Consider the following 23,069-nt stretch of genomic DNA (forward strand, 5'->3'; position numbering starts at 1 on the left):
AGGTTTTGAAATGGAGGTTTGGGGAAAGATAAAAATTTGCATCCTGCCATGGTTATGTAAAAGTTTTCTCCTATCAGTGTCTCTTCTATTTACTTTTTTTCTGAAATGTGCCGTCATGAAAACATTAACGTTACGGCTAGACAGGAATGTTTAAACTTAAACTCGTCCATTGAATAATGCAAGAGCTACGCATTGAGTTGTGTGCTATACGGTGTGGCAATACGTTTGTGAAGTTATTGTGTAATATTGAAACACAAAGCCGTTCTGAAGGTCACAGCACAGACAAGTGGATCACAATGCATAATCTTCTGGTAAAGGACATAACTTTCAGCAGCTACATTTATGTTAAATAATGTAGTGTTCGAGTGACTGGGTCGACTGCCAATTATTCAACGTCCCCATCACTTTCTCTGCCATTCTTATTCACGACATCATCTGACAACCAATAACGAAACAACTGCTTTTAATGTTATGCTTAATTCTGTGATGACATTTCAAAACGCTTCATTTCTTTGAAAATGCTCAGTCTACACCAGTGCTCGTGCTGGGCATTTCATCCCATGGGCGCCCAGTACTGGAAGTGGGCAGGTAAGCATGCAGCCAGGCAGGCGATGAGATATGTTGTTCTGCCACAGTGATGTGATTATGTCACAGGCCGTGAAGGTCGGGCAAAGTTCTCCCACTCACTCTTGATTACTGCGGCAATAACGAAATTTGAAATAGAGGCAGAAAATAATTAAAGAAATAGGGCAGAAATCCAAGTCTTTTCCATTTACATCATAAGGAATAAGTTACTGCACTTTATGTATTTTGACTGGATACAATAAAGAGTTAGGCCTACAACCTGAAATATTTTAGTACTGTACTTGATGAATTACAATTTTCAACTGGAGTTGGAAAATTATGATGATACTTTAACAGGTGTTTTTAGAAATATCTCTAATATAATACGGAGTTAAGGTGGATAAGCTGTGGCTTGCGGTTGCTCCGGTTTAAATTATCTGATAAACTCGCCAATAATCTGATCATGCATACAAGAAATAAGATCAGTCAGGTTATTTATTTAAAGGAATACTGTATTGTTGTTGTACTTTAATCTTGGATAGTAAATATCTATGACTTCACTCATCATGAAACTGCCTCGCCATTTAGAGGCTAGCTATTATCGTCAAGAGGCCTGATAAGTTTTAAATACTATTTATACTAAAACACTGTGCAACTGGAAATGGTCGACGACAACGATGATGATGATGATGATGATGATGATGATGATGATGATGAAAGAATAACAGGAATTTTACTTTTTAAAATAAAAATAATGTCATTCCCATCCAGGGAATTATAAATTGTAGCTTGTACACTTAAACCCTGTATCTTTGTAAAGTGTAACACAAAAATTATAACGTGTCAATTTTCTTTGAATGTATAAATATAAGAAAAATGAAACTGACTGTTTATATCAAGCACAGTATAAATCAAACCAGAACATCTTGAAAAGATCAGTTTTCTTGCGATTATAGCGTTAAAAAAACTGTAACCCTATCAGCATTTCGCTGTGTAGTGAAGGAGAGCTTCGTAGTCACAATTGGACGTCACTGCTCCCTTCCCTGTAAAATATGTTCGCTCTTTCGCTTCACTGTGATGTATGCTTGCTACGTAAGCTGGCTGCATTTAAATCAGACCAGCCCAGCCGCTCTGGGCTAGCCTCAACGGGCGCCCAGCTGAGCACCTCTGGTCTACACCACAGCTCTACAATAAGGGCAACTATATTAAAAATACACTGTGTAACCAGCAGAAGTGGGGCTGCTTTTCATAAAAGGGAGTTGGTCCTCTGGTAATACTACACAAAACATTTAAGGTGGAACAATACCCAATGCTGAGCCATATATCCAAAGAATACTTACAAGACAGTTTCAAAGAAGTATCTAAATATTTTTGATCACATAGTGTATGTAAACAGGTAAGTTTGTAGTAAAGTATTTTCTAAAAAAAATCAGTTCATTTCATGTTATATTTCAACTACTTTGTATAATGAATAAATCTTTGGATACAATCAGCACCAAACTCTTCTGTATACACTACTACAGCCTGCACAGGATCTTCCACAGAATGTAAAGAAACTGTAGGGAAGATTTTGTACATAAATCCTATAAGACTGGAAGCATTACTTTTATACCAGCTCCTTATTTTCAGCCTGTGATACACACCTATATATAGCCTTAAATATTACAAAACTCTTTACAGTAAAAACTTGTACTTATTCCTTGAAGACAAAAAAAAACTGAAATGGAATTATTTAAGAAAATGAACGAACGAGGAATCAGAAGCTTTTGGCAAATCTGGCTTCTTCTTAAAAATGAGATAAATGCTTCTTCATTGTACTGAGATCAGGTAGGATCCGTCTTCAGGTTCAACATGTTTCAATGGCTGAAACAAAATACTACCATCAAAAATCTTTCCAGTCACACAAACATGTTTTGTAACACAAACAAAACATCTGAAATAAAAGATGTTATAAAATAGAGAAAGGTATTTTTCATATAACAATATATTCTACATCAAAAAGAATGGACTGCCTAAACTAGATCTAAGAGAAGTCATAATATACAGGCTGTATCATAATTAATAGCACAGACTGAGACAGATGTAAGTACATGATACTAGAAGCAAAAAAGTTTTAGTAAACATGAGTCCACAAACGAGCCGTTCGAGAGATAATTTAGAATTTGTGGTTATCAGCCACCACTGACTTGATTGTGTGTAGAAGTTATCATAGTTAGGGAAAGGTACCAATACAACATTCAGAAAAGTTATCAGATACTTTAGTAGAAGTGCAGTTGTTCTTAATGAACAAGAAAGCAGTCTTACTTAGTATGTTACAGTTACATGTTACATTTACTGTACAGTGTACTTACTCATAGTTAAAAGAAGTAAGACTGTTTTCTTGTTCATTAAAAACAGCTGCACTTATATCAAAGTATCTAATAACTTTTTTAAATGTTGTATTTTTGGTACCTTTTTCCCAACTAGGATGATGTTTACACACAATCAAGTCACCAATTCTAAATTATCTTGCAAATGGCTCGTTTACAGATCCATGTTTGCTAAGACTTCTTTGCTTCTAGTATTGTGTACTTAGAGCTGTTTCAATTTGCGCTATTCATTATGATACATCCTCTACATGTGTACTAACATCATACATACTATGGTTCATCCTGCAATCTAGTCAAGTGGAGATATGGAGCAGGTGTCTTGACAAATGACATTTCCTTTGACACAAAGACAGCTTTTACAACTTTCATCCGGAGGACGAAACACTTCCATCTCGCTGAATAACCGGCCCTGGAAGAAATATATCAAGTGATTATAGAGATAAAACAGTACTCTTGTCATCACAGCAAATCAACAAGATATGCAGAAAACAGTTAAATTTGCTTTGGGCAGGAACTTAAGATCAATTGGCCGCTGGCTATCTTTTACTTTAATGTTGGCTGGCAGGACAGGAGAGATGGTGGTATAGAATTCCCAATCACTTGATTGCATGCTAAAAGCTTGGGTTCAATTCCAAAGCTCATTGCAGTGCTCATATGGAGCTGTTGATTGTGATTCGTCCATTGGATCGATCAGGCTTGCTGAGATATTCAACAAGAATAAACTATGCAGCAACACAGAGTCTCAACCTCTCCCTACTTCATCATGCACTACACAACACACAAAATGCAGTCCTCACACTATACAAAAACACATACATACATACATACATACATACATACATGAACACAATGATCTTCACCTCTGAGGCAGGGAGTAACCAACTCAGTGCTCAGTGACCACAGACCTGCGCACACATAAATAAAAATCACAAACTGCATGTCATCACAGCCAATGGACTCTTATCCAGGTTGCCCATTAATTCATTATTTTTTAATTTATCTGTTTCCTAGGTGAGGAATTCATTCCTAAAGTTTTACCCACAGGTTTTGTTACATCCTGAATATAGGGTACTATCTACATAGTTACCTACAGCTGAAGTGGGTAATCATGGAAACAACTTCTATGATGGCTGAAGCTGGATTCCAATTAATTTCTCTTCTTAGTTGTGGGCTGATTATAGTCTATTCCTTAAATTAAAAGATAAATAATCATCTTGACTTTGTTTCAGAGAGTGAATGCACTCTATTCAAGATGTTCAAGCTCGTCTTAAATTTGTGGCAGTTGGAAATCAAATCTACGCTAACTCGACAGGTAATTACCTATTATGTGATAGAAGGATCAAAACTACTGCACCACATTTCTTTACAAGGCCAATTTTTATTCTACAGCTTTGTTATTATTACAGTATACTGCTGCAACCTATAGACACTTCTCTACATAACTTTTGTCCCTTTCAGCTGCATTATGGCACTTGGAATGAGTGCACATATACCTGCATGGTAAAAGTTTGGTCTGGCAACCCTAAATCAATGTGTATAAAGGAGTCGTTACCTTCAAACCTCGTTCCACAAAGTGGGTCCTTCCTTCAGTTCACCAGTCAGAGCTGTAGGGCAGGCGAGACAATGTTCTCATTTTTTGGGTAATATCTGAAGCCATCTCGTTTCAGTTTTGACTCAGTTAATTTATAACTGTTAGTTTCTTCAGTCTGCCGAAACTAATTCTGAAATAAATAAGTTTATAAACTTTATAAACTTATAGATAATTTTTGCATGCAGCTTTTATTACATCTGAAACTGAGAAAGATAGATGGTTCATTTATTTCAAAATTAGTTTTCGCAGACTGAAGAACCAGTTATTTACAAAAATAAAAAAGTAAAAATAAGTAAACCATGTTCTGTCCCAAGTTTGGATAGTACAGTTGGTTGTATTGACTAACATTGTTGTGCAACAGAAAAGCATCATGTCGAAGTCAATGTGGTTGAACAGAGTCCATTCAATGAACCCCACAATGATGTCCACAAGTCCTCCTGAATTGCAGGTAACAATAGACATCACTAATCCTGTTGAAGGCATGACTTTGAATATACAGTGAAACCTTGTTAGTGTGTTCCTCATTTACATGTTTTCCTGCTTAGCACGTCGTAAATTCGAAGTCCCGATTCTCATCGTATTAAATCTATATAAAAATACCTCACTTATCACGTCATGAATTTTTGCTATTACCGCTTAGTATGATCACATTTTTCCTAGCCCTGAAAATGTTATTTGTCATCTCTTGTGGAAGGAACGTGATTTCCAACTCGGGTAATCGCCCCTGCCGCAGTTGCATGATAACGGGAAAGGCCTTGAATTCTTGAACTTCACAGGATAAATTGCATCTTCAAGGAGCAAGCCACTAGACTCAGAAATGCTCAGTTTTGCTGTACCCGCGGATATACGAGTAAAATTCCATTATTAAGAAACAATGTTAGGTTTATGGTCCACCCAATCAACACACATCATTTTACAAGTAATGAAATGGTGTATGGCTTTTAGTGCCGGGAGTGTCCGAGAACATTTTCGGCTCACCAGATGCAGGTCTTTTTGATTTGACTCCCGTAGGCGACCTGCGCGTCGTGATGAGGGTGAAATGATGATGAAGAAAACACATACACCCAGCCCCCGTACCAGCGAAATTAACCAATGATGGTTAAAATTCCCGACCCTGCCAGGAATCGAACCCGGGACCCCTGTGACCAAAGGCCAGCAGGCTAACCATTTAGCCATGGAGCTGGACAACTTTACAGGTGAAAACTATTTAATATAAAAACATATTAAACATATTTTGGGACATGTTTCGTCTCTATTTGAGACTTCTTCAGCCATAAAACCACGTGGTAGATTACAAAACTCATTGTTCAGAAATTGAAAAAATTGAAGAACCCAATGCCTTTTTAAAAACTATTTGAGATACGCTAAAGATATAATATATACATAGAAAATCCACAGCCTGTTTCCAGTTATTCGACAGGGTTGGGAATGAATGAATGAATGAATGAATGAATGAATGAATGAATGAATGAATGAATGAATGAAGCCCCCATCTAGCAGCGAGGATAGGAATTGTGCCGGCTGCCAAACCCTGTCGCACTTCTCTGGGGCAATGATTAATGAATGACAGATGAAATGAAATTATATTGAAGAGTGTTGCTGGAATTAAATATGACAGGAAAAATCGGAGTACCCGAAGAAAAACCTGTCCCGCCTCTGCTTTGTCCAGCACAAATCTCACATGGAGTGACCGGAATTTGAACCACGGAACCCAGCGGTGAGAGGCCGGCGCGCTGCTGCCTAAGCCACAGAGGCCCTACAATATACATTATATAACTTGAGATTTGACATGCCAGTTATATTATATATATATATACGTAGTTATATTTCAAATTTTAACATTGAAGGTAACAAAAGTTTTTGCAAGAAGTGAGGACAATTTTATGTAAATAATGTACATATTATATCTTTAGCGTATGTCAAATAGTTCTTAAAAAGGCTTTGGGTTTTCCCATTTTTTTCAATTTCTGAACAATGAGTTTAGTAATCTACCACGTGATTTTATGGCTGAAGAAGTCTCAAATAGAGACGAAACATTTTCCAAAATATGTTTAATATGTTTTTATTTTAAACAGTTTTCACTTGTAAAGTGATGTGTATTGATTGGGTGGACTAAAACCTAACATTGTTTCTTAATTTTAACTGTATCAATATGGATCTATATGATGAAGTTTGTAAAATTCCATTATAATACCAATATAATGGTCAATTATTGGACATTATAAATTTTCCAGCTAACTCATTCTTGGTTGCCTGCGTTTCGCCCTCGTGTGCTAAGTTAGGCTCATCAGTTGGGACTTAGCACACCACCCAAGACGCAAGGCTAGTGCATACCGTGGAGGCCACTGCATAGGCTACTTGAAGCCACCAGCAATGCCAATGCACTATGAGAACTATGTCTCATTTCCAAAAATTGATGCCTGCCTGGCCATCAGATAATACAGATGTTGATTCCCATAGGGAATTTAAAATATTTGTCCCGAATGAGTAAATTTATAATCCCAATATAATGGTCCATTATTGGACATTATAAATTTTCCAGCTAACTCATTCTTGGTTGCCTGCGTTTCGCCCTATTATATTATATTATATATTATAAATTTACTCATTCGGGAAGAATATTTTAAATTCCCTATGGGAATCAACATCTGTATTATCTGATGGCCAGGCAGGCATCAATTTTTGGAAATGAGACATAGTTCTCATAGTGCATTGGCACTGCTGGTGGCTTCAAGTAGCCTATGCAGTGGCCTCCACGGTATGCACTAGCCTTGCGTCTTGGGTGGTGTGCTAAGTCCCAACTGATGAGCCTAACTTAGCACACGAGGGCGAAACGCAGGCAACCAAGAATGAGTTAGCTGGAAAATTTATAATGTCCAATAATGGACCATTATATTGGTATTATAAATTTACTCATTCGGGACAAATATTTTAAATTCCCTATGGGAATCAACATCTGTATTAAATTCCATTATGTCGGAAAAAATCATACCTAGTGTTTCCATATCACTGTTGGATAGTTTTTATTCGTGTATTCAATAATGTGTTTTCTTGCTTAACTCTTTCGCTGCGGAAGTCGACTTTTGTCGACTTGGTACTTTCCTGCTATATTTTCCATGCGCTTCTTTAATAAAGGCGCATTTAATGATACAAACATCTATAGTCATGTATTGACTATGTACTAAGCATTGTTTGAAAACCATGCCGTGAATACTGGACCTATGTTTACTAGTTATCTTTCACCCGCCTGCCAACATTCCTGTCAGCTGTCTGGCCGATAGCAGGCTTCACTCAGCAGCTATGAGCGAGCGAAAAACATTAGTAATGACAGTGACGAAATCTTCAATCTTTTAGTGGCCGATTCTGATTCAGTCTGTTCAGTAAATTTGGACAATAAAACAAGTGATGATGTGCATAGTGATTGTTCGGAAGAAAGTGCCAACGAGGAAGATCTTCATTTTGTTTCGGACGAGCGGGATATTAGTGATGGCATTGAAACTTCACTAATGAGAGGAAGAATATTGTACAATAAGCTTCAAAAAAGGGCAATTAGTGCTCCTGACTTCAGAAATTCTGTCATAATCGGACTTCTACGAGAGTATCAGCGCAGTCCGCCGCCGAAACGAGGAAGACCTTCTAATTACATACTTCAAGCGCGCCTGACGGAGACGCACTTTCTTAGGGAGCAGCAGCACAAAAGCCACAAACCTAATTGTGTTGTTTGTTCCATATTACCAGCAAAATGTTCAGAGAAAGGAAAGGGACTGTGCAAGAGAAAACAGACAGTATTTTTTTGTAAGAATTACCCAGGGCAGCCTGCAATGTGTCCAGTTCCATGTTCGGAGATGTATCACAGTAATGTGTGTTTCAAGGTCAAATGTCACTGCTAGTTTGCCAAAGTTGAGTTAAAAATGGTGCAATGGTGTTGAATATCATTAACCTTTAACAAAAATTAAATTTCAGTTCATTTGGAAAATACGAAAAAAATTACATTTTTCTATTCTGTGTTTTGTTTAAAAATAGCGCAGCGAAAGAGTTAACACCTTTTTTCCTTGTCCCCTGCAGAAATGTCTTAATGAGGTTTTACTGTACTTTCTTTTGGGTCAAATTCACATCGTGTTACTCCACTGATCACCTCTTTGTCTCTGGTTCAAGGATCCATGGGCTTTTAACTTGGGAGCGTGGGTTGGCGACCACAGGGCCCTTAGACGAGTCCTGGCATTGTTTCCACTTGTGCCAGGATCCTCACTTTCATCTATTTTATCCAACCGCCCTTGGTGAACTCTTGTCCTTCTCCGACCCCAAAATTATTGGGTATCGAGGCCTAGGGAGTCTTTAATTTCATGCCTTTTGTCTTTCCTTGGCTGTTATCTTCATTTTTCGAATGTCGAACCCCTTCGATTTTTCACTGATTAGTTTTTTTTTTTGTGCTAGGGGCTTTACGTCACACCGACACAGATAGGTCTTATGGCGATGATGGGATAGGGAAGGCCTAGGAGTTGGAAGGAAGCAGCCGTGGCCTTAATTAAGGTACAGCCCCAGCATTTGCCTGGTGTGAAAATGGGAAACCACGGAAAACCATCTTCAGGGCTGCCGATAGTGGGATTCGAACCTACTATCTGCCGGATGCAAGCTCACAGCCACGCGCCTCTACGCGCATGGCCAACTCGCCCGGTCACTGATTAGTGTTGAACACAGTCTCTCTTTTCTTATATGGACAGCCGTCAACATCCTCGGAATCCAGCCACAGCAAACCTCTTTGAACCGCAGCTGTTCCAGTACAGTGGAACCTCGATTATCCGTTCCCGGCAAAAAAGTTTTCCCGGATTATTTGTTCAAATTAGGTGGTCCCGCGAGCATCCTAATTAAATCGCATTGTAAAAATCCCGCATTATCCGTTCCTCGAAGAAACAATTTCCCGGATCAACCGTCCAGAAATTTCAGTTCCATCAACGCTAAATCCTCGATCAAGTGTTTTTCAAGAAACTGTATCTCATGAAAGGACTTCTACGGCATACTTATAGATCTTCGCGTTAACGGCCCATCATTCCGATAATTAGAGCAAGTACTGTACCGGAAAAACGATCGGCAGTGAACTTCCATAAGGGACCATCTTAGCATCTCATTCGGGTGGTATTGTTTAGAGAATCTTCGGAAATCATAAAGCAGAGAGTGGCCACAACAAATGGAAGGAGACAGAGTGCATTTCAACAGCTCTACTTGAAGACTGAACAAGTTTCGTCAAATGTTCGTAGTTTTAAAACGTCCACATTATGCCCAGGGTAGGATGTTTATAATTTTACTTTTTTCGATTGTATCGCCGAACAGGTTTTCGGCACTTACCTCAGGTCACTGTATAGTCACTGGGCTTTCGGGCAGGAACCAAAACTGCTCCTTCTTACCACAAAGCTAGTATTTTAATATTAACGTATACGATTATGTTTTCGAGACCAGAATGGATGTTGTACCTTACATACATAAAGCCATGGGAGGTCTTGGGATTGCCTATTACTGTTTTGGTCCTAATATAAGACTGGGAATTTTATGTTTTTGTGTTATAATGTCATAAAAACCGCAGTCATTTTATTTGCGCACGTTTCATAAAGTTCGTATCATTTCCCACTCCCATGCAGCGAGTGTGCTTTCCAGCTGAGATATCACAAATAACCATAATTTCTGAAGTTGTGATATTTTTTCTTCTATTTGATTGGGATTAGTGACGGGCAGAAATGAATAAAATGCATTCGCGAACTTTTCAGAATTGATACATTCGAAACCATATTCTCGAGTTCAACATAACCTGTAAATGTCGATGTAGGCCTAACTTACGCGGTACACGATTTCCAGAAACTGACTACAAACAGTATACCTGTGACCAAATTACAACGGAAGATTAAGAAAAGAAGGGATTTTGCCGACATGTTGGGCGCTTTTGTATCTAATGTGCATTATTTTATTAAAATAGAGAATTAAAAACTACTTGTGATCGCTTTTTGTTTGGCTTGGTGTTATTAGATTTTTGGGAGAGTTTGGCCGATTTAAGTTGCTAAACTGAAAGACTTTTTCATGGAAAACACAGAAAACTGACGAAGTTACCCCGGTAAAAAATAATATGAAGTATTGAGATTTTTAGCTCGCATACCGGTAATTAATATTTGAAGCCAGTCCTGCAGTCCAACTTGCCTGCCTCTCATCCGGAGGGCCCGGGTTCGATTCCTGGCCAGGTCAGGCATTTTTACTTGGATATAAGGGCTGGTTCCAGGTCCTTTCAGCCTACGTGATTACATTTAATTGAGGATCTGTTTAATGGTGAGATGGCGACCGCGGTCAAGAGAGCCAGAATAATGGCCAAGAGGATTCGTCACACTGACCATGCATCACCTCGTAATCTGCAGGCTAAGCAGAGGTTGCTTAGCAGGCAAAGGCCCATTGGGGCTGTAGTTTAGTTTGGTTTAGGAGTGTCTGTAGGATTATAAATATACATATTTTATTTTTGTTATGTTTAGCCAAATTGTTGATGGTTTTAATTCATTCCCAGATTTTCCGTTTTCCCATGTTGTACGGTTTTTTTCCGTGGTCCCTCCAGAAACGGAGAATCGAGTTTCCACTGTATTAGCACACTCTTGCTTCTCCCAGTCCTAGTTGGCATGACGTTCTGCTCACAGTTACACATTGTTTTGCTATCTACAAGTGGTGTTGGTGATTTTTGTTTTAAGAGGAGGTACAACTAGGTAATCATCCTCTCTGAACAAATTAAGTGGAAAAGAAATTTAAAATAAAACAAAATTATTTATTCAACAAAGGAATTTCAAATTGAAGTAGAAAATAAAACAAAAAAGTATTGAATTAAGCCAAAAAATCACTAACGAATCAACGGGGAATGTGCGTTCCCTGAGTAACACAACACTTGCAATTTACATACCCTTGATTAATCCACTATCACACATAAAGCGGATGACAAGATCAGTAGTAGTTGCGTCATTGGCTAATATGCGTTCAAGTGTGCCCTGCAGGCCGAGGCTCCGTCTTAGGCCAGAGAGATCAGAGCATCCTGTAAGGATGTGGGCCACAGTGAAGTCGGCAGCACAAGAACACACTGTGGGGTCTTCACTCTCTACGAGATAAGTGTGCGTAGATCATCCATGACCTATCCTCAGCCTACACAATATTATGGCCTCTTTGCATGAAGGCCGGAAAGAGGACTGCCACACGGTAGTTGTCTTCTTAATTGCTCTCAGTCTGTTGGGAGTTCAGATTGCTAGCCACTCCCGATTCCCAGGACGCCAAGATGGTTCGACGTAGCTGGGAACAAATATCTTTAGCAGGTACAATCACAGGTCTTGCAGGCAAAAGTACCGCTTCCTTTGCAACTTCATCCGCAAGTTCATTTCCCGCAATCCCAACGTGACTTGGAAGCCATACAAAAGTGATTCCGGTGCCAGCATTACTTAACCTGGCCAGAAGGTCATGAATCTGCTGCGCCAGTGGGTGTTGCGAGAAACAGGTGTCAACAGACTGCAGAGAACTTAACAAGTTGGTACACATGAGAAAATGCAAGTTATTAACAGGCTGCCTAGTCAGATCTACTGAGCATGTTAGCTGCGCAGTTCAGGACATGCAGCTTTGCTTGCATTTGGGAGATGGTGGGTTCGAAGACTACTATCAGTAGCCCTGAATATGGTTGTCTGTCGCTTGCCATTTTCACATGAGGCAAATGTTGGGATTGTATCTTGGAAGGCCAAAGTTGCTTCCTTCCCAGTTCAAGCCCAGTCCAATCCCATTGTTGCCACCACACCTCTCTGAGTCAGCATGACATAAAACAAGCACCAAAAAAATTGCCAGATGTTTGTATGGTGTGCTGTCTGCCAATGAAAGGTGAATCTTGAATCTTAACATGCCTATCGATGTTCAACAATATCTGTGGATCAGTGGTAGAGTGTCGGCCTCCGGATCCCAAAGATAGCGGGTTCAAACCCGGCAGAGGTAGTCTGATTTTTGAAAGGAGGAAAAAAGTCCATTCGACACTCCATGTCGTACGATGCCGGCATGTAAAAGATCTTTGGTGACACATTTGGTGTTTACCCGACAAAATTAATTAAATCTCAGCCATAGATGCCCAAGAGAGTTTCGGTTTACTCGGTCTGCCATCTAGTGGGCTTAGAGTAAAATGAAACGTCGAAATTGATGAGCAGACAGCCAGATGGCGTCAAATTGAAATGTGTGCACATGGTAGCTGAGGCCATACGATTATTATTATTACTTATTGTGGCTAGTGACTTACTGCACTGCGGTCGACAGAGTCATCTTCAAACACTTGTTATGATCTCTTGTGAATGTTTCCAACACAACACAGCAACTGTACAACAGCATGTTGCTTCTGGCAAACATCAAGTTAAGTGGTCACCTTGAACGAGCGTGCTACAACCGCACCACACGTGGGAAGTAAAATGTTAACTTAAAAGCTTTTCAGTCTGTCAAACACACAAGTTCAATATAAATTTTGCACTATAACATACCTGTAAAAAAACCACGCTATTAACCCCAATGCACCCGTAAGCGGACTGGTATGCACTTGAGTGACTGGGCCAGGACTCCACAAGCGGACTGGTACGCCGGGATGCAAGGTCGCATATTGGAGACATTTGTGACATCTGTTGGCTTTTCCCGGAAACATTTCTAATTGAAATCTGTTCTTGGTGTCTCAAAGTGTCACCAGAGTGCTTTGGTATGCTTCTTTGGCAAAGAGAATTGATTAAAATGTCGATAGAGAAATCTGTATAGTATTCTGTTGTTGACAAGATGGCTGAGAAGGAAGTTGCTTGCTCGTGCAAAATGCTCAGTAATAGCGAAATTCAAAGCATATTTGATGTTTTAGGCTCTGATTTCAGCAGTGTTAGTGAGGAAGAAGTTATTAGTGATCCTGTGCATGAATGAACACGAAATATATCACCAGAGATCTTTCGCGTAGTAATATCGTACGACATGGAATGCCGAATGAGCTTTCTCCCGCCCCTCAAGATCCGATTGTGACTGCCGGATTTGAACCTACGATCTTGTTACCTTGATGTGAATACTTTACCACTTATCTTCAGATTGATTCTTAATAATAATAATAATAATAATAATAATAATAATAATAATAATAATAATAATAATAATACACCGAGTGAGACATACGGCTATAAGTTCGTATTTGGGATATAGGTTCGAATCTCATCATTCGCTTACTCGTTATTTGTTTCCCATTAGTTCCTTATTTCCAAATCAGGCAAATGTTAAGGTCATGTCGTATTGGTTTCCTATTATTTTCTTATTTCAAAATCAGGTAAATGTTAGGCTCGTGTCGTACAATTACGACCATAACACACACTAAAGAAATTCCGAGGTGAGATAAGTTAATGAAAAATTTAATATTTCAAAGGGATTTTTTGTGTGTTATATTTCTGTATTGTTCTGTTTCTTGTGTCATGAACAATAGTGTGGAATTTCTCAATAATATAAAACAGGTCCCGTGATAATACGCGCGGTTGATCACTCACTATTCTGTTTTAACCGAAAGCTTGCAACACCCAGGTTGCATACTAAAATGTTGGCGGATTCCTAGCAATGTCAGAACAAAGGGCGGGTGGGTGCATATCTGTTAAACAAGGAATAAAAATACGCACTATTTTTTAATCCTTATGTAATAGTGTTTTTTTACAGGTATGTTATAGTGCAAAATTTATATTTAACTCGTGTGTTCGACGGACTGAAAGGCTTTTAACTTACATTTAACTGAGTCAACACTGCAGAGTATGGCTTCCTTCTTAATAGAACACATGGGAAGTTGTTGAACTAAATTCAAATACAAGCTGTAAGGATTTTACTCAGTACTCTACAAATAGGAAAGGTAAGGGACAAAAAATAGCTTTGTAAAAAATTGTGTTGCTTTAGTTAGAGAATGACCTTGAAGGATTGCATAACAAATAATCTATATATTAAAAGAGATTTTACTGAAAACCGCTTTGGCAAAACCGTCTGTCTGTTCTACTGGATCGATTTACTTCATTTCTGCTTTATTCTCTCCGGAATTATCTGCCAGTGAATCATGAGGCATTGATAGGTCTCTTAAGTTTAGCCAGCTTTGAGTAATCATAAAATCAAACCATTAAATCAGGGCCTCTCAGGGTGCATGCGCGTGGTGCATGCACTGTGCACGGTGCAAAAGATGACTTCGCTTGGTTGACCAGAGTGCAGACCCCCCACTCCTCACTCCCTACACCTGTCTCCCCGTTCGGCCTGTCTCCGCGTTCCTCACCTTCACTGCTGTTTCTCCCCCACTGCGAAATGTTTACGTGTGGTGAGCGGAGACGCACAGTTGTATGGGACAAGGTTACCAGTGTTATTAAAAAAATTAAAAAAGTGAATTAGAAATACACATACATGTTTGAGAGGAATGTAAATATAATTTTTAAAAAATGCAGAACCCGTGACCAAAATGAAAATGCTACAGTACTGGAACAAACCTCATTTGTGGATATAGAATGCTCTTCTTCAAGCTGTTTCAACTTCCTTAATTCTTTCTCTCTGACGTCTCCTATGATTTCACAATAATTTTACGAATGTAGTCTGTTGTAGTGTCTTTCAATAGATGATTTTCTTACGCACGTAATTATCGTCCCACAGATTAAGCATTTGGCGTTATCGTCACGACAAACAAACAAAAACAAAAAAATACGAAAGTTCCCAGTTCGATTGAAATGGACTTTCGGAAGTCTTTGCTTTCTTCGAAACAGGTTGCTCCATTATTATGTTGTTTTCGTGCGCTTATCTATTTCACTGATAAACACGTCGTCTACCACCAAACGCTTCGTCGCTCTCAGCACACTACACCATCCGAGTCAAGCCGAGTTGAGGCGAAGCGTACCGATGCACAGTGCACAGAGCCTATGCACCTCGCTCTGCACGCGTGAGAGTTTGGGTGTTTGAGAGGCCCTGCATTAAATGATCACTCCAATTATTGCAGGTGAAGACTTACCCCTAACCCACAATACATTCTGTACTTAGCAGGTTGCTAATCGACTAAAACTTCCATTAATAAATAATAATAATAATAATAATAATAATAATAATAATTGTACCGGGCGGTACACCTCCGCGCCGCTAATTCAAACATTGCGCCAGTTGAAATTCCTCTACTGGAGGAAGCCTGAACTTTAACAACCATGTTAATTCTAAAGTTTCTCAGAAGATGTCACTATTGTAAATTTTGAAGAGTTCTGAACTATGTCTTTTTCGATTTAAATTTGTTTTCTCTGTAGTGAGAAGTGTGAACATTCTCTTCTAGATGGCACTACTGAAGAACTACAATTGTGCACCCTGGTGCGAAGTGAAGGAACTGTTTTTTTGAGAAATTTTGTGTTCATAAGTTTGTTCTTTGTTAAATTTCTTTCAGTCATTTTCTGGGTTGGCAGTATAACCCTTCTCTTTCCGCTTGTTTTGAATTTAGCCAATCCCGAATTTCTCTAATTAATTTTTGACCAATAACGTACGTCTTCTCCGATATGGATATGTTGCTTGATCCTAGCCAATAACGTTGAGGGGGGTGTGGGTTCTCATTCTTGAAAGGTCTCGAATGTTCCGCGAGGGTATATAAACTGCTGATTTTCTTGTCTCCTGGCCACTTCAGTAACATCTTTCCTAAGGTGATTATGTAGCAGGGGGCGGGAAGCGCCTCTTCCTTCGGGCAGCAGTTCTTCCATAAGGTAATGACCTTTTAATGACTTCATTTCTTGCTAGCTCAGCAGTTTAACCCTCGGGGCAGGTTCGAAACTTTTATCATGTAACCTTCCTTTAAAATGTAAAAGACACTTGGTATAAATTCCGTCTCTTTAACTACAAATCGGGATAGAGAGTGCCTAACCCTCTCGAGCTCCCTCTCATATTGTTTTTGAGGTGACTACGTTTTCATACAGTTTTTCTTCGCTTCATAATGTAATAAATTTTCCTATCGTGCCACCTCCGTAGTATGGGATTAGCCCTTGCAGAAGCGGCCTGAGAGCCAAAAAGGTTTTAAAAAGGTGTATTAGGAGTGCAAGTTACGCCTCCACTCAAGTTGGTATTTTGGGGCCATGTAATTGTCCTGTTTCTTTGGTGAATAGGCCTCAGTAGGTTGGGTATTTTTACCCCTGTTCTTGCGTGCCTGGAGGGCAACTTGAAGGTGGAGTTTGGTGTGGCCTTTGAATAGGCTTGAACTTTGAGAGCGGGTTGCTCTTTCTTAAATTGTATTTTCTGTGTGCCTCGAGCAGGCTTAACTGGGTAATTGGGAGCAAATGCTCCTTGGCATGATTGGGGTTTTCTGCCCCTTTGTTGAATCTTGTGTATAAGTAAAGTTGGGCTCATTGCTCAGGGATTGTGAATCTGGGGCTTGAAGCCAAAAATCCATTAATAAACTGTAATTGTACATTCTTAACTTGTTCATATACAACTGAGTTCCTGTTATACTTGTTATTTCTTGATCTCGAAAAGAAAATATAACCTTTGTTAAATTTTAAATTAATTTTAATTTCGTTGTTGAGACCTATTCCACCCAGCACCTTCTTTCACCTCTGCTGTTCTACAGATACCTCGGAACAATAATAATAATAATAATAATAATAATAATAATAATAATAATAATAATAATAATAATCGTATGGCCTCAGCTACCGTGTGCAGACATTTCGATTTGACGCCATCTGGCTGTCTGCTCGTCAATTTCGACGTTCCGTTTTACTCTAGGTCTGCTAGATGGCAGACAGAGTAAACCGGATCTCTCTTGGGCGTCTATGGCTGAGATTTAATTAATTTTGTCGGGTAAATACCAAATGTATCACCAGAGATCTTTTACATGCCGACATCGTATGACATGGAGTGTCGAATGGACTTTTTTCCGCCCTTCAAAATTCCGACTACCTCTGCCGGGTTTGAACCCGCTATCTTGGGATTCGGAGGCCGACACTCTACCACGGATCCACAGAGGCAGCTATTAATATTCTGATATATATGGTTGGTATCCTTAGTAATGTCACTGCATGCAGCCATGTTTGATTACTACCTGTCAAGCCAGACAGTATACACTTTCTCTGATGATGGAAGAATACTATTCTCTGCTAATACTCTGTTTCCCTCACCTTCCCCAGCTTCTGAATATACTCAACAGATGGCAGACTGTTCCTGATAACTTACATGCTGCTAGGGCAAAACAGTCTACGTATATACAGATGGGAAGGTATCAAATCGACTAGCGTTCTGTATGAGCATTAATAAAGCGCAGCGACAAACTCGTGAAAAAGTGGGTGTCTACTCCCCGAACCAATATTCAGCCATGGCCAATTGTATGTTGTACTATCTCTCAGCAAGATCGTTTGAAAATGTTAAGATCCAGATACAGCCGAATGGTCGAAGCAAAGAGAATAATTTATGGAAAGAAGTGTTATAAACTACATTACGAATGAATCAGGTCTCATTATTAAATGTTCATAAACCGGGCGAGTTGGCCGTGCGCGTAGAGGCGCGCGGCTGTGAGCTTGCATCTGGGAGATAGTAGGTTCGAATCCCACTATCGGCAGCCCTGAAGATGGTTTTCCGTGGTTTCCCATTTTCACACCAGGCAAATGCTGGGGCTGTACCTTAATTAAGGCCACGGCCGCTTCCTTCCAACTCCTAGGCCTTTCCCATCCCATCGTCGCCATAAGACCTATCTGTGTCGGTGTGACGTAAAGCCCCTAGCAAAAAAAAAAAAAAAAAAAAAAAGTTCATAAAACCATTGAAAAGGGCAGACAAAACAATATCTCTACGACAGGCAAATCAAGACGAGTTATCTGACCTATTTATAAGGAATGCTGCGGAACAGCGTGGGTCTTCTAGTATATTATTAATTACATTTTTGTTGTCATGTAGCAGCACCTCACCTGGTAATCACACTTAGAACAGTCCAGACAACACGTATCAGGTAGTAACACCCCGTGAGAACACGTACTGGCACATTCCACAGCCTGACACGACACGACACCGTTGGTACAGCGACAGTGGGTGCACGGATCAGAGCCCAAGTTGAACTCTGCTCCAGAAGGAAGCTCCTTGCCTTCCACCACACAGCTGGCTGTACAGGGAGAAGGTGCACAGCTGACATTACCACGCTAGAAAGAAAACAGAGAAGGAAGAGTACAATAAGTAAAACATACATTATAACCTTGACTCAAGATTTCAGGAAAAGTCCATGATGACATGGAAATGTGAGAAAAACTGAATAATAAATGACAATGAAAGAAGAACTGATCAGCTCCTCAAAACTGAAAGAATTAACAGAACTTACTGTACTAGGTTGAAGAAGTCTTGAGAAACTGTCAATCGAGAGTTTGACACAATCACCAATACAATGAAAAAGAAAAGAATCGCATATTTCTTTCCCATCTTGCAATTGATACAACTAGCAATAAGAAATCTTGGAAAGAAGACAGGAGGACAATGGATCCATGAAATTCAGCAAGATCTTAAAGTAATTCAACTCGGGATAGCAGACGCAGAACAAAAATAAAATTAACACCCTTCTTAAGATTCAGACATTTTAAGCAGAAATGACACATAGAATTGCTATAGAGATTTCAGACAAATTGAGATAATTATGACTGAAATAAATGAAAAAGTTCTGGGCAAATCACAAGAACCATCCAGTACAACCTTCAAAGAGAAATGAAACGTGGAGTGACTCAAGTGATCCAATGTGGCCAATAATAATAATAATAATAATAATAATAATAATAATAATAATAATAATAATAATAATAATAATAATAATAATAATAATAATAATAATAGACATGATAAAGGCTTTTGGGCTTATGCCATGTCAAGAAAATAAGGTGAAATTCTTTACATTTCGCAGAGAACTATGCTCTGCATCATCAGAAGAAAATCTCGACTGTCCTCGAGAAAGGATTCTAAAACAATGAGCTTTGAATTTAGATGTTACCCAATAGAAGTGGAAATGGTACATTCATTCATCACCAGATGGCTCCTTGGACGCGGTACAGCGCTAGTGTTCGAAGCGGTAGCTGACGGAACCATCAAAATCAGTCTGAGAGGGTCACATAACATAACAGACGTATGCACATATGAAGGTATGACATTGACACAAGTCTGGAATGAAACATCTGGCGATGAGTAATAATAATAATAATAATAATAATAATAATAATAATAATAATAATAATAATAATAATAATAATAATAATAATGCATATTATTTTTTGGCTCGTTTTGGTCTAGTAGGGACCATGGTGCTCGGCTTACTCTTAGCTATGGTCTTCTGCTTTTTCTTGGCTCAGTACGCTTTCATTTTCTGGCTGTGTGCCCGCTTCCTGCCGGCCCTGCGGTGTAGGGGTAGCGTGTCTGCTTCTTACCCGGAGGCCCCAGGTTCGATTCCTGGCCAGGTTTGGGATTTTTACCTGGATCTGAGGGCTGTTTCGAGGTCCACTCAGCCTACGTGATTACAATTGAGGAGCTATCTAGCGGTGAGATGGCGGCCCTGTTCTAGAGAACCAAGAATAACGGCTGTGAGGATTCGTCGTGCTAACCACATGACACCTCGTAATATGCAGGCCTTTGGGCTGAGCAGCGGTCACTTGGTAGGCCAAGGCCCTTCGGAGCTGTTGCGTCATGGGGTTTGGTGGGGGGTACCTGCTTCCTTCCATCCGGCCACTTAGGTCTGGTGGTCCCTGATTTTTGCTTGTGAGGGACAGTGGGAAGACTCCCTGTAGGATGGCCTGTTGGAACTGAGATCAGTTCTATGAGGTCTGTAATGGGATCTGTAGTTCCTCTATGTCTGATTTTACTGAGGTGATCCACTTGGTCTTGGAAGCCTTTCCCCTACTTGTCATTGTGAGGATTCTGTGCAGGGTTTCAGGCGGGTCATATGCCCGTAGAAGGTCAGTCACCTGTTCCTCATCATCATTATTATTATTATTATTATTATTATTATGGTGCAGGTTTTCAGAGCTGATGCCAAATTTGTTATCTCTATAAGGAATCTATTATCAAAGCCAAGAGGTTTTGACAGCCAGATTGAAATGCAGCTTCTCTTCTCAGCTTTAGAACTAAGGACATACAAAAACTAAAATCCAGAGAGGGCTGTTGAGTCTCCTCCACAATCAAGACTTTCCTTCTATACATCCCAGCAATTACAAGCAGGACTGGCAGGGTTTTAAAGCATCACAAAATCAAGACTGATTTTTAAAACAACAAAGAAAATATGACAGAAGTTATGCTCCGCAAAGGTCCCTAGGAACCCTCTCTACAGCGTAGGTGTGAAACGCATTCCAGTTGGTCTGGGAAGACTCAACAACTCTGTTAGTAAATTATTCCAATTCCCAATTCCTCTTTCTATTCATGAATATTTGCCCAAATTTGTACTCTTAAATTCCAACTTCATCTTCTTATTATGATCTTTCCTACTTTTCATCTCCTTACTCCCACGTCTTCCCAGCCCAAAGTGTGCAATATTTTTGTAACACCACTCTAGTGCCGGAAATTACTCGGAACAAATTGAGCTGCTTTCTTTTCGAGCTCTTCTAGTAGTCAAATCAAGTAATCCTGGTGAGGGTTCCATCCACTGGAATCATAAGCTCACCAGACAAAAAATTTGTCACCCTTGGAGAAATCATTACAAGCATCATCTTACCATGTAATTCTGGCCCTGGACTTGATAACCGCCTGGATTTTACAGGCCAATCGAGATGTGATAGAGTGGGGGAGTGTTATATCATCATCATCATCATCATCATCATCATCATCATCATCATCATCATCATCATGTTTTCCACTCCAGTTGCCCGGGTGTGGTTTACGAGCACTCTCCACTTCTGTCTGTCCATGTACCACTCTTCTCTCAAGACGACATCCCAGCTGATTCCTCTTGTTCGTATGTCCTCTTTCACTTGGTCCAGCCACCTCTTCCTAGGTCTTCCTACCGGTCGTTTTCCGGCCACGACTGTGTGTAGCCATTGTTTTGCTGTCCTTCCATCGTCCGTTCGTTGACATGGCCAAACCATTTCAAACGGGCCCTTGTCACTTTTTCATTCAGGGATGGGTACACACCAGCTTGCTCCCTTATTCTTTCATTCCTTACCCTGTCCCTTTTTGTCTTCTGTACCATAGTTCGTAGGAACTTCATTTCTGCGGCTTGTAGTTTGCTGTCCACTTGTTGGGTTGTCGTGCAGGTTTCTAGGCCATATGTTATTATGGGGGTGAAGTATGATTGGAATAGAATCTTTGATCTTAAGGGAACTTGTTCGTTCCAGAGGAGGTTCCGAACTTGATGGTAAAACTGAGCTGATTTTTTAATGCGGTTGTTAATCTCATGCTGTATTCTGTTATCACTTGAAATGATGCACCCAAGATATTTATATTGGTCTACTGTTCCAAGTTGTGTACCTTCCAGCATTATTTTTGCTTTCTTCTTCTGCCTGTTGACAGACATAGTAACAGTTTTCGATTCATTTATTGTTAATCCGTGTGCTTTCAAATGTTCATTCCAGGTGTTCAGCCTCTCTTGGACTTCCTTCTCTGTATTTCCCCAAATTACTACATCATCTGCAAATGCAAATGCATTGATGTCTATATTGTTCTTCTGCTTAATTTCTTTCATGACTTCATCCATGACAGTGATAAAAAGTAATGGTGAAAGGGTACTGCCTTGTTGCACTCCTTTAGTGGTTTGGAACCAATCAGAATTACCGTTTCCTATCTGTACGCAACTGCAGCAGTCTTCGTAAAGCATTTTAACTTTCTGGATAAGCCCTTTGGGTACATTCTTCTTTCCTAAACATTCCCATATAGTCTTCTTTGGAACACTATCAAATGCTTTTTCGAGATCCAAAAACACTAGTGTTAAGTCTTTGCCCTTCTCCCAATGCTTTTCTAACAGTATTCTAAGTGCAAATATGAGATCGGTAGTTGATCGGTGTTCTCTGAATCCATATTGTTCTTCCTGTAGTTGTGGTTCTATTATTTTCCTTAGCCTTTTTTCAAGTATTTTCTCAAATATTTTCAAACCATGAGACAATAAAGTGAGTGTTATATAAAATAAAAAAAAAAAAAATAAAAAATAAATAAAAAAAAAAAACCAGTCACATATACGTCTATCTCGATGAACTTATTGTTGTCATTTTGAAAAATCGGGGTATCAATAACATACTCATCATGAAGATGTTGACTGAAAGGCAACACCTGATTATCCTGTTTAAGTAAACGTGGTGGTTCATGTTAGCGGTCACCTCAGTGAGCGGGCCCAATCCATAATACGAAGAACATCACAGACCCACCTCTGGCTTGAACCTGACCTTGCACACATCCAGGATGAAATGCTTCATTAGGCCTTTGGTGCACTTGACGACATATCTCATTGGAATGCAGGCTAAAAAATGATTCGTCAGATCACATTACGTTCTGCCAGTCAGCTACTGTCCACGATCAGTGATTTCTAGCCTGTTTAAGACGAACAGCTTAATGTGCCTGTGTGAGCAATG

General features: G+C 39.6%; 1 protein-coding gene across 1 annotated transcript in view; it reads right to left on the reverse strand.

Annotated features, from left to right (window-relative positions):
* Positions 1-2,014: 2,014 nt before the first annotated feature.
* LOC136883160 (uncharacterized) overlaps positions 2,015-23,069 on the reverse strand; it is a 117,129-nt gene continuing 96,074 nt past the window's right edge. Inside the window, exons 10-12 of the mRNA XM_068229616.1 lie at positions 18,456-18,683; positions 3,205-3,342; positions 2,015-2,427 (exon numbers count right to left, since the gene is read on the reverse strand). Of these exons, the coding sequence (XP_068085717.1) occupies positions 3,223-3,342; positions 18,456-18,683 (348 nt within the window). The 3' untranslated portion in view covers positions 2,015-2,427; positions 3,205-3,222. The remainder of the gene's footprint in view (positions 2,428-3,204; positions 3,343-18,455; positions 18,684-23,069) is intronic.

This window comes from Anabrus simplex, chromosome 11 (genome assembly GCF_040414725.1).
Source record: "Anabrus simplex isolate iqAnaSimp1 chromosome 11, ASM4041472v1, whole genome shotgun sequence".
Lineage (NCBI taxonomy): Eukaryota > Metazoa > Arthropoda > Insecta > Orthoptera > Tettigoniidae > Anabrus > Anabrus simplex.